Genomic DNA, 16,794 nt, shown 5'->3' with positions numbered 1-16,794 from the left:
TCGGTTCTGTCCTCGTCTACCGGTTCACAAGAGCCGATATACAAAAGATCGAACAATACACAACAGCTAACCAATGACTCCTAAACAAAGAAAGAACAATGGTAATTCCCTTGTGAACTGGTACACCAGGACAGAACCATTTACTTCTCTGTACAAATAGCTACTGTATGAGAGGAATACGTCATACCTTGATCTGTGAATGATAACAGAAAACGAATTGATCCAAAAAGTTTAATTGTGGAGCAATCTGCTTAACCCCCCACATAAGGCTTAATAGCTCAATGTATAGCTGTAGCAGTATCCAGGTTTTACGGTGGGGTTCGATCCACGTTGAGGCCGTTTTTTTTCTTTTTGTCCATTATTTTGTAATTCATTTACATTGCATTTTACCGATGAGTATAGACTCGTTATTTTATTATTTTTTTCTAATCTTCTCTTCCGTGTTGCCGTTTTAGGAAGGAACACGAGATAATGATGATCGTAATAATCTCTTGGAAGGAAACATCACTCTTACAAATAACAAGCTAACTTGGACAAGTGAAGTTTGGGTGGGGAGGGTGGGTCAACAAGGCCCTTAACCCCCTTCTCTGTTATCGATTGTGCCGTATCAACTTCAAGACGCAAGCTGCTGGTTTCACACATTATTCAAGGCTTATCATCCGCCAGAAAGGCACTTTGTACAAAAGACTAAACAGTGAACTTTTACAACATGTTTGTAGGCATGCACGTACTTGTTCAGGCCATTTGAGGAAGTGCCATCCCCTTCAGCCCCTCACGGGATTTCTACACAAACATTAGGGTCACTTAAGAAATTCAAGTGGCTCGTTGCATTGTGGAAAAATCATTTATTGCAAAACGCCGCTTGTCTTAAGGATAGTGGCTTTCGCTGGAAACCAGCATCTCCTAGAATAAGCTGATATACCTTCCATATTTGAACCAAATTACTATACAGTCCAGCCTGTATTAAGCAGTCACCCACGAGGAATAATACAGGTTCCACAGATTAGGGGTATTCTAAAAAAGGCCATTTTATACCACAATTGACCACTTAATCTGCAAAAGTACTACTAAATTGATTTCGGGAGATAAAAAAAAAGCATTTAATTGAAAGATTATTCTTAGTTAAGTGTGGGTGGTCCCGCTGCAATACAGGTGGAAGACAATACTCGTGCTGTTAGGACTCAGCTAAGGGCGACCACTATCACTGTACACTAAAACAATGGATAGCGTTAAAGGTGCACTCTGATTGGCTGCTCAAACTCCGAATATCCTTTGCTATTCATCTCCAAACAACTCGCACGGAATTTGCGCAGGAATAAATGACTTAAAATCATCTTTTTGTGCTATATCATCTCACTGTTTTATCATACACTAAAACTACTTTTATCTCAGTTTTGGTGGCTAGTGGTGGATAATTTACCTCGCCGCTTCGTGGTTTGGTAAATGTCTACCACTAGACACTTCTACTTTGGTGAATAATTGTTGATTATTTATGGCAATAAGGACAATGCAAAAACAACAGATAGGGGAGGTACATAAAATCGTTCTAAAAGAGAAGAAGAGAGGCCCTGGTACCGAGTTTGTATTATATTAACCTAAAAATAATATATTCATCAAAACGTACAAAAGACTCAGTTTTTTAACTAGTTGCAACATTTGCATTTCCATTACAACAGCACCTTCACATCCTCATTTACAAACCCAGCTTTGTCTTCTTCCTTTCTGTGTTTCAAGTGTTGATTGAGATGGCCACGCTGTATTACTTAGCAGTGGAGAATCCCACAGGTGATCAAAAGGTTAGGGCTCGCATCTTCTTTGGAAATTAGAGATGTTCTAGTCAAACCACGCTCACGAAAAATAAACTGTTGAAAATGTTCTTCAATAAGTCGATAGAAGAAAAGTTTTCTAAGCTATCGCACATCGATGCTTTCTTAGGAGGGTTATGCCACCTTCAAATTAATCTTCTGATTAATCTGCCGTATTTCGGCCTGGAATAAGCGTCCGGGCGCTTACTAAAAATTTCGGCTGAAAGGGGGACGGGAGGGGGGGTGCTTCTTTCGTTTGTTTAAACAAAAGAAAAGACTTAATTATTTACTTAAAAAGATGACAGGGAAGAAGCCGAGAAGTATGACGACAATGTAATTGGAACTTACAAAGTGAAGCATGTTCATGGCACTGACAGTTAAAAGTTTGTTCGTCACATTTCGATTGGGCTATAATTCCTTTTCTTTTGTTTTCTATAAATACATCCCAACAACTCTATAATCAAAACCATATCAAGATTCTCGAACGTGATTGGTTATCACCAGCCCGATTTGAGTATTAACAATAATAATACTCTTGATTAACAGTTCGGATTCCAGCTTCGCGGTCGTCCGATTTTGTCAATCACTCGCACGATCACAGACCGAATTAGTCTCCATTCATTCCTATTGTCATTATTAATCGTAAAAATTACTGATCCCAAAGGCCAGAAAATGGTCTCGTTGTGCCTGGGAAGTTAACGGCTCTTACCAAGAGCGCAGCAATAGGAAAAAAAATTAAAGGAACAGATAACGCGCGTAGAGGAGCTCTACAAGCGCATGAAGATAGAAATAAATGGAACGGGGGGAAAAAACTATTCTCCTTCACTGATTCTGCTGTAGTTGAAAGTTAAAAAGTTACAAACGAATTGACGATATAAACAGGTTTTTATTATATCCCTACTGATGTGAGAGAGCGAGAGAGATGGGGGGGGGGGGACGAGCGCTTATTTGAGGGAGACGCTTACGTGACATCAGGGACCTTGAGTAAGCCAAGTTAAGCTGAAGTTGAGGCTTGGCAATGTAAGAGATGGAAAACACGTCCAACCACTCGTGAAATTCAAACTAAAGATAAGAATTCATGTTTTTTCTATCGACGTCTTGGTTGGCTTTGATTTCTCTTTTTCTCGTCTTTATTCGTCAGGTCCTTATTTGGGGGGAGCGCACGAACACCTTCGGGAGTAAAACAGATGTCTCTTGCACTTATGTAAAGATGCCACGCCCTGTTGTTATGGTAATACACTTGAGTGTATTCAGAGTTTACCGCAAAGATCTCTGCACCTCTTACTTGAGGAGTATTATCCCACCAAGAGGCCACTTGCACAACACCTCCGTAAGCACAGCGGTCTATGTTGAAGTAATAAGGACCTTAAGGAACCTCGACGGCGACGGCAACGAGGACGTGGAAAAACAAGCGATCTAATTGGCAGAACAATAGCTCAGCACGTGCGTTTTGAAACTTTGTACATTTCTTAGCCGTCCTATGCAAAACAACAACGTGAAATTGCCAAAATTTGCGTCGTCTGCGCGAATCGAAACCACGACGGCAAATTAATTTAATTTCCATTTGGAAATCAACGCTACTTCTATACGTCATGCTGAAGTTGAGCTGTGGCGCCGTATGAGACGGTAAGCTCATGCAGCCATTTTTGAAATTCTAACTGTTGAGTAGAAATTCATTTTTTGATCGAAGTCTTCCTTGGCGTTGCCGTCCTAAATGCTTAAGGTCCCTAATAGTGCATCCCTAGAAAAAAAGGGAAAATAGTTTAAGTGCAGCAATTACAAAGAGAATAGAAAGAGTTTCCATTCCCATTTCATCCTCATTAATCAAAATTGTTTAAGATTAACAACTTGAGCGTTGTTTTTTTGGAAATACGTCTGTGTTTGTTGCCTTACTTTGCAACTTATTTGGAGAAACGAAGACCACCAGGCACCTTATGTTAGAAAGATCGACTCTCTTGGTTTTTATTTTAACCCAAACAAGTCATAGAAAAAGGAAAATTCCATATAAGGTCTTTGTCATCTTTGCTTGCCTCATTCCTAAGCTGTGCTTAACACAACTAGGTTATGTTGAATCCGTTTTCGTTCCCTCTTACGTGCTTAGTAATTTTGATTTCAGTGACTGGCAGCAGTGCTGTCACCATGACACAGTATGATGCGTACCACTGTAAACACTCTCTGATTTGATGATTTTTGTTGCGGTACCTCAGAATGCATCACTCTATTTATTTTCGGTTCGGTTTTGTTGTTCTGGGTTCTTAAAGACGAATTATTCAAGATTAAGTAGTAAAATACGTGGAGTATCCATGGGTTCAAATGTTAAACCCAGTTTATTTTTTAACTTCTGCCATTCAAACTCTACTCCATTTACCTTTGGCGTCTAAAACAACATGGGAAATCATGTTACTACTTTTTGATAAAACAAATGAAAAAAAATCACAGAAAGTCAAGATGAACAAAATTTTGACAGTGCGTGCAAGCTATTTGTAATTTGCACTCATATTACAAACTTGCACTTATGTACATTAAAAATGCACCCTTTTTCAGCCAATCAGAGGCGCGTAATTTTTTTATGTATATTACTTATGATGTACTAAGAAGCAAAATTTGCAATCATACCTCTATCTTTCCATTCTCGCAAATCATTCAAAACTTTTTCCTTAGAAGCCTTAGGAAGATTCAAACTGTTAATCAATTTCTCCAGACGTTGAAAGCATTTCAAATAAAAGGACTGGGTCCAAGTTGCAAATTTACAATGGCCCCACTCATTACGAACCTAAATACGAAACATCCCATGCAAGGTTATGAATTCCAAGACGAACAAATTTTGGTGCTTGACATAAAATAGAGAGCGCTGCCGATAAATCCAATGTTTCATCAAAATCTGTGAAGTTTGACATGGATGGCTCAACAAACAGTTTTGCCAAAGACACCTCGTCTTTAACACGGTAATCTTTTCCGTGGTGAGGTGATGCATTGTTGTTGATGTTCTCATATTTCAGGAGCCATTTAGAAGGTGAAATCCTCTCTTGATAAGTAGACGACGTTTGTAACTGAATGCGGGTTGGTGGGAGAGCCAGCTTTTGATACAAATCCTGTATCTCTTGCTTAATGACCTTGTTGATTCCTGGTTTAAGAACTTTTGAGAGGAAAATCCCGACGACAATCCATCGTTTTTCTTGGGGCGTTAGCATTCCTTAGCGTTGGAGCTTGCAGGGAATGGGCCTGAATTTCTGCAAAATTGACACGGGGAGTATTACACATGCATGGTAAATCTATCGATTAAGTGAACCACAAGCTAATCTATTTATAGACTTAACTTGGAAAGAGGGACTGTCGGGACTGCTGGTGATCTAAACAGTTATAAAATACTCCCTAACTGCATGTCATGGGGGCGAAAGGAAAAACGAAGCCTCTTAAATGGGTACAAGACAAAAGAACTGGAGTGAATTTCAGAGTCTAATGTTATTGATATCGTAATAACGACAGCTACATTCTCATATTCTGTTCACGTGCAGTGCTAAAGCGGACAAAAGAACCTGAACCATAGCGCAGGTCTCGATATTCTTGCGTATCAATGCAACACGGGTTAAAGGACAAGGTGACTCCAAAAATCGCTTATTTTTTATAACCACCAATAAATAGTTTACACTAAGCCGAGTTAGCTACCGTTTTTTCAGCTTTCAAAGTTGCTCCGATCCTAATGAAAATCCACTGCTATGCTGCCATTTTAAGTACCTAATTAGCTTAGGTGTTACGTCAAACCGTCCAACTTTTCATTACCCCCCACGTGTTTCAAGTGTTTATCTTTCGATTGTTGGGCAGGGCGGTCCTTAAACCGTACCGTTTCAAACAAGTTCGAGCTCGAAATCTGGAATAAAACAGCGACGGAGATGGTGCAATGAGTGATCTATTAGAAACTACGGATAGGTGTTGTAGTGGCTTATGCCAAGTACTATCAACGCTGAGAGAGTGCATTTACTGTCGAAAACAAGCAGATTTGGAAACCAAGACGAAGGATACAAATACTGTACGTAAACGCTCAATGATCGTCGGCTATAAAAAATGAATACTTCAAAAGGAAGGCGGAGTCTCTTTGTTTGAATTAAGTGTTGGAAATTACACATGTAAGAAATGAGCTAAAACGAACTAGATTCATATCTATCCCAATGCATTTTGTCTCTGTGTTTATTTTTCTGCTGGGTGAAATGAAGGGGTTTCGTGTATTTTAAAGACGGAGGAATTCCAAGCCGTGTGCTTAAATCAGCGTTATTATCAACTGCGATAATTGGCTTCCACGATTATAGTAGATCACCCATGCCCTCAACAATGCAGAATCGTTAAGAGCTAAGCTGATAAGATTTTAGTAGCAATAACAGGATTCTTTATGTACTATACTTGTCCATCGGTGACAGATTTTTCTAAAATTAATTCGAGACTGTGAAGTCTGCCATCATTCTGACGTGAAGCTGTTAGGAGCAAATCCGTGCAAAAATCAAACATTGCATGGCAAAGTTAAAAAAACCTATATTCGCCGTTCTTTTGCATACAAGTAGCCTGTAGAAAGTATACAATTGCTGTGCAGTTTTTTCCGTAAAAAAATTATTTGCTTCCGAAAAAACGAAAACGTTTAGTTTTCACTTCCAGGATTTGGCGACACCGAACAGGTTTAAAATAGGTCATGATCCACTCGACTCGCGTCTCAAAAAAACTGCGCTAGAAAAAGCTATCACAATTCCAAGTTGTTGTACAACTTGTCATAGTCTAAACACCGTGATTTCATAAAGATTAGATGAATTCCAGTGTTCAAGAGAAGTCAAAAGCTTATGGCTCTCCCGTGTTGCGTAAAACGGTAGGCGAAAAACAACGATAATTTTTAGAAAGTGCCTTTGCTCAGAATTTCGTATGATTACGAATGATAATATTAGAGTTGATGATCTTTTAGAACATGTAAAGTTTAGTTTGGGGAAATGAACTTGGAATTTTTTACAATTTTTTGAAAATTGTGAAGGAAGACAAAAAAATCATGCCATCCTGTTGTGTGCATGTGACCATCAAGACATTGATATAATAAAAATGAACACGACTCCGATGCATATAGCAAAGTAAATATAATAACCTTAACTCAATTATTATTCTTAGCTGTTCATGAGTCCAGAGTTTCAGTGTGTTTTGCCGTTTCCTCCATTCTACTGTCTCTCTAAGTTTGACATCTGCACCGTCGCTTTACGTCGCGGCTCGATCAAAACGGCTGCTCTCGAAAACGTCTAAACTGTGCAATTTGTATTCCTTGATACGACGTGTTGGTGTTCTTTGCGACAAAATTCTTAAAACACTGATCGAGCCGACTATTTAAAGCTTATGTTCAGAGTTTTCTGCCATCGATCCTGGTCATCAGTTATCTTTTTGACAGACTGTACGCAAATTTGTTTCGCTTGAATCTAGAAAAAGATCTGCATTGAGGCCGAACGAGCCACAGGCGGCCCAAGGTCAGTGTGAGAGGTTAATCATTAATACATGTGGTTTCATATTGCGTAATTTAAAATGGCCGTGAATATAAAGGATTAGTATGGGATTTCAGGTAAACGATTCAAGTTGATAAATACTCACTAGAATTATCAATAAAATACAGCTTACCGTATCTACTTTGCTTGTTTTTAATTTCTGTTTGGTTACTTTCCCGATCCATTGCGATTTAAGCGTTTTCCTTTAACCCCGAGTTTCCCGAACTGTAAGAGAAAGGACCTTTCTCTTTCCAACTGTAAGAGAAAGTCCTTTCTCTTTCCAACTGTAAGAGAAATAAAAGAATTTGACAACTCATGGTTTGCAGTTAAGAACAAAATTGACGAACAAGTTTTGAACCCCAGAAGAAGCAAACTGCCTAATTTCATTAGAGGGAAACAGGAGAAAGGAAATGCTATCATTCAATTTAAGCAGGATAGTAAAATGTGAATTCTTCAAACATCCTTCAGATGCAAGATTTGGAGCCAGTCCTGATGCTGTGAGTACTTGGGAGCAACAATTTCTTGTTGAAATAAAAACTAGATCCCTTCCTAAAGACAAGAAAATAGAACATCCATTATTAAGACAGTATCTTTGTAACCAGAAGCCCAAAATTCTGAAGGTAACAGTGACATAACTTCTCCTGGATATGGACTTAGATCCAAAGAATAAAAAAGTATAGAAAGGAACATTATCCATGCAGAGAAAATTCTTGACGTTGTTGCATCACTTGTATTTGTTACGGAAAGCCATGATTCCAAGGTGTAATGCATGGCGGCAAATTGTCAAGAAGCACAACAGTTCCGTTTTCTTTGTTGATTTTCTCTGTCAATCTGTGTTATTCTTACAATGTGGATAAACTATTACAGAGACATAAGGTTCAATGCATTCAAACAGACAATTGTAATCATCAACAGTTAATCCACTCGTATAAAAAAATTTTTTGGAATTGGTCTCAAGGCATTCATAAGAAAATGTCAAGTCTTTCATCAGCTCTTTAAAATGAGAGAGTTTCTTACACAAACTGTCATTCATTTCAGTTAGATCTTTCACTTGCTGGGATAGTATATTTGCTTCTTTAGTTTTTTCCTCAAGCTTGTCTTTGAGGTCTTGTAATTCTTCTTGTAATTGATCATTTTGAATATAAACATCAGAACCATTGCTATCCTCCTTTGAATATCGTAGTGTTTTCCTTCGTTTTGGTCTAACATTGTTATCAATAGCAAGAGATCTTTTAGCAGCAGCTATTTTGCTTCTAGGAGTAATTTTATCTGTTGGTTGTTTGTTGATATAATCAGGGTGACAAGCTCTATCTGGGAGATCGTCTAAGTTCTCTCTAAAGCCTTTTTTCCAGTGCTCCGAGCAAATAAAGTCACGTTTGAAATCGACTGCTTTGTTTTTCAGAACTTTATTATACGCGTGTTGTTTAACTTTGCTCAGTGGATATCACTCAAACGATAATGTTGTAGTTCATCGAGTTATGTTCGCCAAGAATTCGTACACAAAGCTGCAGCACAGTTCCAATGCTCACGAGTGATTTTAGACATTTTTTCTTCTGTGTATTGGATTGACGGTGGATCTTCGAGATTTTGGCAAAAACCATCAGGCCAATGTCCTGTACAGATCACGTGCCTCTTAAAATCAATTCGAATTTTTTTCCCAGGACAATCAAATACTCTAAGTTTAAACACGAAGGCGCGCTATAAAAGGAGCCTTAGGTCCCACTAGACCATTTGTCAACCAACCGTCGTGTGATGTAGAACTCTTAGAGTCAAGTCAGCTTGAGCTACAGCTACTCCAAAGCAGTGAATAGCGGGCTCATTCCTCAAAATTGTTTTATGTCTTCATCACAATACAAGAATTTTTGAGATTTGTATTTCCTTTCTCCAATGGAAACTGTCTTTATTTGTGGCGGTAAATTTGAGATCGAAGTAGGTGGTTCGCACGTTACCTCATGCCACGTACCATGCTGGTGGAAGTAAAATGGAATTTCTGGCGTTTTATTGCCAACGAATAAGCCGGAAATTAAATATTTCTGCGGCACGAGAGCAACAGGACAAGGGACTGGGCCCTTGAGTATAGATGCATTGTGGGTATAGTGATACGAGTATTAAAGCTTGTGATTGCACGTGGGCAATCATTCTAGGCCGATACCTTCTCAGCTATTGCTAAGTTTGAATATATATACAAAGTTGAAATGGTAAATTGGCCACCGTTACGATTATAAAAGCTGACGTTTCCAGCGTTAGCCCTTCGTCGGAGCGAATAGAGGAATTGTGGGTTGTGTGAACTTTTAAAGGCAGAAAAAGGAGCTACGTGATTGGTGGGAACATGGCAACGAGAAAAACACAAATAAATAAATAATTTAAACACAAATAGATTTATTCGTGTTTTTCTCGTTGCCATGTTCCCACCAATCACGTAGCTCCTTTTTCTGCCTTTAAAAGCACACACAACCCACAATTCCCCTATTCGCTTCGACGAAGGGCTAACGCTCGAAACGTCAGCTTTTATAATCATAACGGTCGCCAATTTTCCATTTCAACTTTGTTGATATATTCAACGTATTTCGTTACCCCCACCGACGCAGCCCCAAACAGTTTCTTTAGAAACTATCAGCCTTTATACAGGGCTATACACAGCTATACACAGCTATACAGGGCTATACACAGCTAAACCCAGCTATACCGAGCTATACCGTCCGGCACACCTATACACAGTTATACAGAGCTATACACAGCTTTACACAGCTATACAGGGCTATACACAGCTATACATGGCTTTACACAGCTATAAACAGCTGTACACAGATATAGTGGGCTATACACAGCTATACAAGGCTATACTGACACAGCTATGTACAGCTATACAAGGCTATACACAGCTATACGCAGCTATACACAGCTATACACGGCTATACAGGGCTAAACACAGCTATTCGGGGCTATACACAGCAAAAGAGAGCTATTCACAGCTATACAGGGTTATGCATAGCTATACGCAGCTCTACAAGGCTGTAGACAGCTATACAGGGCTATACATGGCTATACACAGCTGTTCACAGATATAGAAGGCTATACACAGCTATACACAGCTATGCACAGCCATACAAGGCTATACACAGTTATACGCAGCTATACGTAGCTATGCACAGCTATACACGGCTATACACAGCTAGACAGGGCTATACACAGCTATAGGGGCTATACACAGCTATCGAGAGCTATGTTCTTATTTCAGTTCGTGTAAAATGATTGGTCAGTTTTGCCGTGATGTTATTGGCTGTAAGACTCAAGTGGCGTAAGTCGGTCGTGATTGGTCTGTTTCGATCCGTCGGTAAAGCTAGGTAGTTCTGTTCGGTTCGTATGCAATGTTTAGGTCGTGAATGAGTCGTTTGTATGGGGCCGGTAGTAGTTGACAACTGTTTAGGGGAGTCTGTTCTATAGTAAAGAAGCCTTCCAGAGTCCGTCGTTGAAAGTAGACGTTGCTGTAGGTTAGGCATTGCGCAGTCCCAGCCAACATTGTGGTTCGTAAGTCGATGATGTTCAGCAAGCGATTGTTGACCACCTTTCCTCGTCGCCCGTCTGTGTTCAGTCAGTCTTGTTGCGAGGTTTCTGCCAGTCTCTCTGATTTTTTTTTTCCCAAACGTCGACTGCGATAGGAGAGTCAGACCAGCATCACTCGCGAGAGTTCCGGTCTTTGGAAGCTTTTAGTATGTTTATCCTTGCTATTCTCTATCGCTTTTACTGTAGATGACAACCTAAGAGTGATTGGAGAAACAGATGCTCCTCCTTCCATGTTTGACTTGTTTAAACAAGCAGAATTTTGCGGAGACGCTGTTCACTCCAGAACGTCATTTCGCCATCTTGAATCTGGTGAATATCGCGGAAAGCGCTTTTTGTCTTCAAGGCTTTGTTATTATTCTAATGCCGTTTCTGGCTATCAACTAACTAGGATTGTGATTGCTGGTGATGTTTCACCAAACCCTGGGCCTGTAACTGGAAGAAGAAATGTCACAGAAAACTCATTGTTGAGTGCTTTCTCCACGATTAAACATCATGAAAGGTGTGACATAACAGTGGGCCACACAAACGTTCGTGGCCTTCACAAACATTTGTCGCAAGTTAAATTCCTGTTATTTCATAATGGCCTAGATGTTCTAGCTGTCTCAGAAACTCATTTGTCTCCAACCGTAGAGAGCTATGAAATCGTTATTCAAGGATACCAGCTTCAAAGAAAGGATCGCCTCAGCAAAATCGGCGGCGGAGTTGCGGTTTATTTTAAAGATTCCTTAGATTGTATTTCAATTGCAAAATATGATAATTGCGACATCGAAACAACGTGGCTGGAACTCAAAGTCAAATCTCAAAGACTTCTTGTTGGCTGGATATATCGTCCTCCAAATTCTGAGGGTTTCTACGATAAATTTCTTCCAATTCTTGAGAAAATCTCTGCGAGCAGAAAAAATGTCATCATCACCGGGAACTTCAATTCGAATATGCTAGACAACTCTAGAAAAGGCAAAAAGTTTAAAGACGTCCTGCAACTCGTTAATTTTAAAAATGTTATTAAGAATCCTACCAGAGTAACAGAACAATCCAGTACAATCATAGATCTAATTTGCACAAACAACATGCCAAAAGTTAATAGTGCTGGTGTTATCGATTTCTGCATCGCCGACCACAAATTTATTTACATCTCATTTAAGTTGGCAAAGTCACGCAATTCCCCTCCAGTAATAAAATACGCCAAGAACTTCAAAGGAGTTAAGGAAGACCCAAAATCTCTTCAGTACGACCTTGAAACCGCACCATGGTGGATTTGTTCTATTTTTGATGAAATAGACGACATTACATGGGCTTGGGAAACAGTGTTTAAAGATGCTGTTGATCGCCATGTTACAAAACGCCTAGTTAAAATTAGACGGCATTCACTCCCATGGATGAACAGTGAAATACTTAAAGTGCACCTAAACCCAAAAATATTTTTTCGCTTAACGAAATAAGCGTATTTTTTGGAGTATTTCTGTGCAAACATTTTTTTATTTGCTCAAATCTTCAATTGTCTGTGCCCAGTCAAAATACGGAAAATCGGCCGCCATCTTGCCTCACGGCCGAGTTTAAAGAGGAATGGCTCTAGCGGGTAATGTGACGTCAAATCGAGAACACGAAAGTCTGCACTTCACACATTTTCGCTTGTTTAGGAAGGTTGTAGTCGATTTTGTCCGAAAATATGCCGACTAAGTGTGTTAGAGGAGGATGTAGCAACGTGCGAAATTTGCAAGAGGGTATCACCCTTCATACATTCCTCATACAATACACCTGGTCGGCATGTTTCGGAGAATATCGACCACAACCTTCCCATACAAGTGAAAATGTGTGAAAAGCAGACTTTCGTGTTCTCGATTTTTGCACAGAAATACTCCAAAAAATAAGCTTATTTCGTTAAGCGAAAAAATATTTTTGGGTTTAGGTGCACTTTAAAGCCATGAATAAGCGGTATAAACTCTTAAAACTCTGTGATGGTACGCTAAATACCAAGCAATACTGGGAGGAATATAAATCCGCTCGAAATCAAGTCACTGCTTTATTAAGATCTGCAGAAACTCAATATTGGAAGGAAAAGTTTGATAAAGCCAATAACTCAAGTATGTTCTGGAAAATTATACATAGCATATCTGGTAGCCAGAAGTCCTCCAGAATTGGACCAGTCAAAGATGAAAACAGCTTGGAGGTTTTAGATGATGACATGAAGGCTGACTTATTCAACCAATATTTTGTAAATATTGGCAGAGATGTCGCAGAAAACCTCCCTAACATCCCAAACCAAACCGATATACAACATATTTATGGAGTCTCAGCATCTTCCCGCAACTCTTTGGTTCTGGATTATGAAAATATTTTCAAAAGTCTTAAGAATATCAAAAGCAACAAAGCAGCAGGCCCTGATGGTATATCAAGTACAATAATTTCTCTAGCCGGCCCTGCAATCATTAATGGCTTGGAAAATATCTTTGGAAAATATCTTTGTCACAAGAACTGTTCCCATTTCATGGAAAAGAGCAAAGGTTACCCCTATCTTTAAAAAAGGGAGATAGAACTGACATTGCCAACTATAGACCTATATCCTTGCTGTGTATCCTAAGTAAATTACTGGAACATCAGGTCTGTAATATAATTGATGAGCACCTAAGTAACTCCTCTCTAAAAAGTCCTTCACAGTGGAGCTTTACAAAAGGACTATCATCAGAAGGCATGTTAGTAAAAATGACAGATACCTGGAAGATGAATATGGATAAAGGTATGATTGTGGGTGCAATATTTATTGACTTTAAGAAAGCTTTTGATAGCATCTCACACAACATCTTGTCATTAAAACTCCAAGCTATTGGATTAAGTGGGAATCTCCATGAGTGGCTGATGGATTATTTGAAAGACAGATTTCAATACACTGTGGTAAATGACCACCCTTCCAACTTGGATGAAGTGAAATATGGTGTTCCCCAAGGATCCCTCCTGGGTCCAAGGCTTTATACTATCTACGTCAATGACCTCCCTAATGCTATTACATCTGGAGACTCGTTCATGTATGCAGATGATACAACATTATATTGTGTGGGGAAGAACTTTGATCAGGTCTGCTCACAATTAAACAACATTCTCGAGCAACTTCTGCTTTGGAGTACAATGAACAAACTTTGTATTCATCCTGTAAAGTCTGAAGTTATGATCCTTAGCAAATCGGGCTTCATTGGTCCTGCTCCTCCAATATGCTTCGGAAATAATTTTATTAATGTTGTTAGTAACACTACTTGTTTGGGATTAATCATTGACAATAGGCTTACATGGGCATTGCATGTGGACCATGTAAAAAAATCTTTTGCACAGAAAGTGGGCGCACTAAAAAGAATGAAGAAGCTTCCTGTGAAAGCGCTGGAGGAAATTTACTTTAAATCTGTTGTACCTGCGGTATCGTATGGTATTGTGGTGTGGGGAAACTGCAATTATTCTAGTATGGAATCCTTAAACCCTATTCATGCAAGAGCTGCACGAGTTATCCACCAGGATAAAAGTCTTGAAGAGTTAAATTGGTTGCCAATATCTTACATATTTAAAAGAAGACTCCTTCTTCTGATGCACGATGTTTTCAATGATAAAATCTTATATGCCCCTTTTAATTTGAAGTTACGCAACAGACCATCACGTACAGGAGGGTTACAGGTTGAAATCCCTAGAGTGAACTACAAAGTGGGAAAGGAATCAGCACAATACAGAGGACCTGTAATCTGGAATTTTATTGCTAGGCTGGCAAATTTTAGTGTGAACATTCAAAAAGACAGATTTAAAAATATTTTACGTAAGCTCTCACAGAACATAAATAGCTTCTCTTTTGAAGCGCCTATGATTGCTATGAAAGACAGAGATTTTGTATATTTTTAAGTTTCATTACGTTGCATATAAATTTTTGAATTAATTCGTGACTTGTTTGCTAATGAACTTTATTACAATGATTCATATTGAATATTTAAATACCATAGGGTGACTTTATGAATTATTTTAGTTTTACATTTTATTAGTTCGTTGTAGGTCCACATCAGCCTTATGGCTGCCCCCTTCCTTACAACCTGGATTACTAAATAAAATTATTGATTGATTGATTGATGTAGGAGGCTTGATTAATCATTTTACATCAACTGGAATAAGAACATTCTACTGACAACAACTATTCACTTGACTCTGATGATGACTTCCGCACAGTGATGACCGCCTCCCAGTTAGCTCAATGGATAGAGCGCTGGACTGTTGTGTGGGAGGTCGAGGGTTCGAGCCCCGGCCGAACCAACACTCAAGCTCTTAAAACAAGTGAGAAGAATACGCTACCTTTCTATAACATCAAGAAATGGTTAGATATTCTAGGCTTTTCGGATAGGGACTAATAAATAGAGGTCCCGTCTCCTGCAGGGTTGGGGTAGCAGAAGTTAATTTCCCACGCACGAGATTACTGTCTGATGGATGTCCTCCCCTGGGTTGGGATGGGTGGGTTGGGTTCAGGTGGGTGAACCTAGTGGGGGACCACGTGTCCTATTGTTCTCTCACCTGTACAATGTACAAATCTTTAAATACAAAATACAATATAAAATACAATAAATACAAATATAGGTTGTCGAAACGTCAGTCACTACCACCGACAACAGTCCTTCTCAGGACTACACCCACTTGGACGCTCCCACTACACTTTCACACGTTGTCTGTATTCTTATCGAAGACGGCAAATTGGCCAATCAGATTGCGACGCGACATTACTTCCAATTGTGTTAAAATATCTGTTTGAATCTACCTGCGCTGGAGTACCAATAATGAAACATGCCGCGTTCCCCAAAAGATTGTTCATAGAGAAACAATGCAAATGCAAGAAGTACAACAACTACGCCGGACGATTTTCTAGTGGAGTCCTGGAGATGAACAAAAACCAATTGTAAGTACAACCCAGACTATTACATTTTGAGTCAACAGAGAAGCAGTATCAGACAAGGCTTTTCAAGCTGTTGAAACATCTTTAACGCTGTAAACCGTATACAAGACGCTTTGCTATAAGAATATTAGACTCCTCATTAGCATCCATTTCATGTCATCAGCTCAGAGTGCATTGCAAACGTGTCGTGACGGGTAGTCGACCTCTAACCTTATAGAAGGGTGTATGCTGTTTCCAATCGTCTGAAACAACAGCAAGCATCGTTTATCTGGCCTGAGGTTTTGCTCTATTTGTACAAAGTTCTCATCTTGGGTAAAACTTCCCTCCCCAAATCTGATACCAGCCGCGGAAGCGTTCATAACCACATTTATGTCATCCACGTATCTTTTGTACACCCGTAACCCCACCCCATTTTCTTCCATTTCTTTCTGGTTTCCAGATTAAACGCCGGTACACGAGAGAGATCAAAGCCACAGAGCTTACGATCAAGGTTGTTGAGCAATCTGGAACAACCCTTAAAGTCATGCTCCAAAAATCAGACCCTTTCAAACAGAGGTGATACACCAATGCTGACTGCCTTCTTTGCCGAACTGACGGGAAGGGATCATGCCGAAGTACGTGTATTACATATGAGTTGGTTTGCCGTGCTTGTAAATCGAAATATGTAATAGAGACGTCCAGAAGTGCGTATACTCGTGGTAGAGAACACTTCCATGCTTTAGAAGGGCAAGAGGAGAGTTCTGTTCTGTGGAGACATTGTTGTTTCAAAAGTTTTCAAATTTTTAGATTTTGTATAGGTAATCACATGATTTTGAGTGCAATTTGGACTAAATAAGCACGAGTAAATTTTTTCAAAGACTAACAAAACTGCATGAGCCCGTAGGGCGAGTGCAATTTGTGGTCTTTGAAAAAATTTACAAGTACTTATTCATTCCAAATTGCACGATAAAATCATGTGATTATCTATTAATAATATACATGAAAAAATACGAGGTAGCTTATCATAACTACGCAGAAG

General features: G+C 39.3%; 1 protein-coding gene and 1 pseudogene across 1 annotated transcript; one reads left to right on the top strand and one right to left on the bottom strand.

Moving 5' to 3' along the window:
* Positions 1-4,269: 4,269 nt before the first annotated feature.
* On the bottom strand, positions 4,270-5,012 carry LOC148732824 (uncharacterized; annotated as a pseudogene).
* Positions 5,013-10,080: 5,068 nt separating this feature from the next.
* LOC148732823 (uncharacterized) lies at positions 10,081-13,388 on the top strand. The gene is made up of 3 exons (XM_088757916.1): positions 10,081-10,162; positions 11,057-12,201; positions 12,777-13,388. The coding sequence occupies exons 1-3, from the start codon at positions 10,081-10,083 to the stop codon at positions 13,386-13,388; spliced, it is 1,839 nt and encodes a 612-aa protein (XP_088614042.1).
* Positions 13,389-16,794: the final 3,406 nt, after the last annotated feature.

Source organism: Stylophora pistillata, chromosome 4, assembly GCF_964205215.1.
Source record: "Stylophora pistillata chromosome 4, jaStyPist1.2, whole genome shotgun sequence".
In the NCBI taxonomy this organism is placed as follows: Eukaryota; Metazoa; Cnidaria; class Anthozoa; order Scleractinia; family Pocilloporidae; genus Stylophora; species Stylophora pistillata.
This window is presented reverse-complemented; position numbering and strand designations above follow the sequence as displayed.

Bases quoted from the DNA above. Each gene is read 5' to 3' on its own strand.
- LOC148732823 (XM_088757916.1), top strand. From the start codon at position 10,081: ATGGCTTTACACAGCTATAAACAGCTGTACACAGATATAGTGGGCTAT. The intron at 10,163-11,056 runs GTACAGCTATAC...CTTTTACTGTAG, and splicing joins GGCTATACTGACACAGCTAT to ATGACAACCTAAGAGTGATT. The intron at 12,202-12,776 runs GTTACAAAACGC...TTTTGGGTTTAG, and splicing joins AAGATGCTGTTGATCGCCAT to GTGCACTTTAAAGCCATGAA.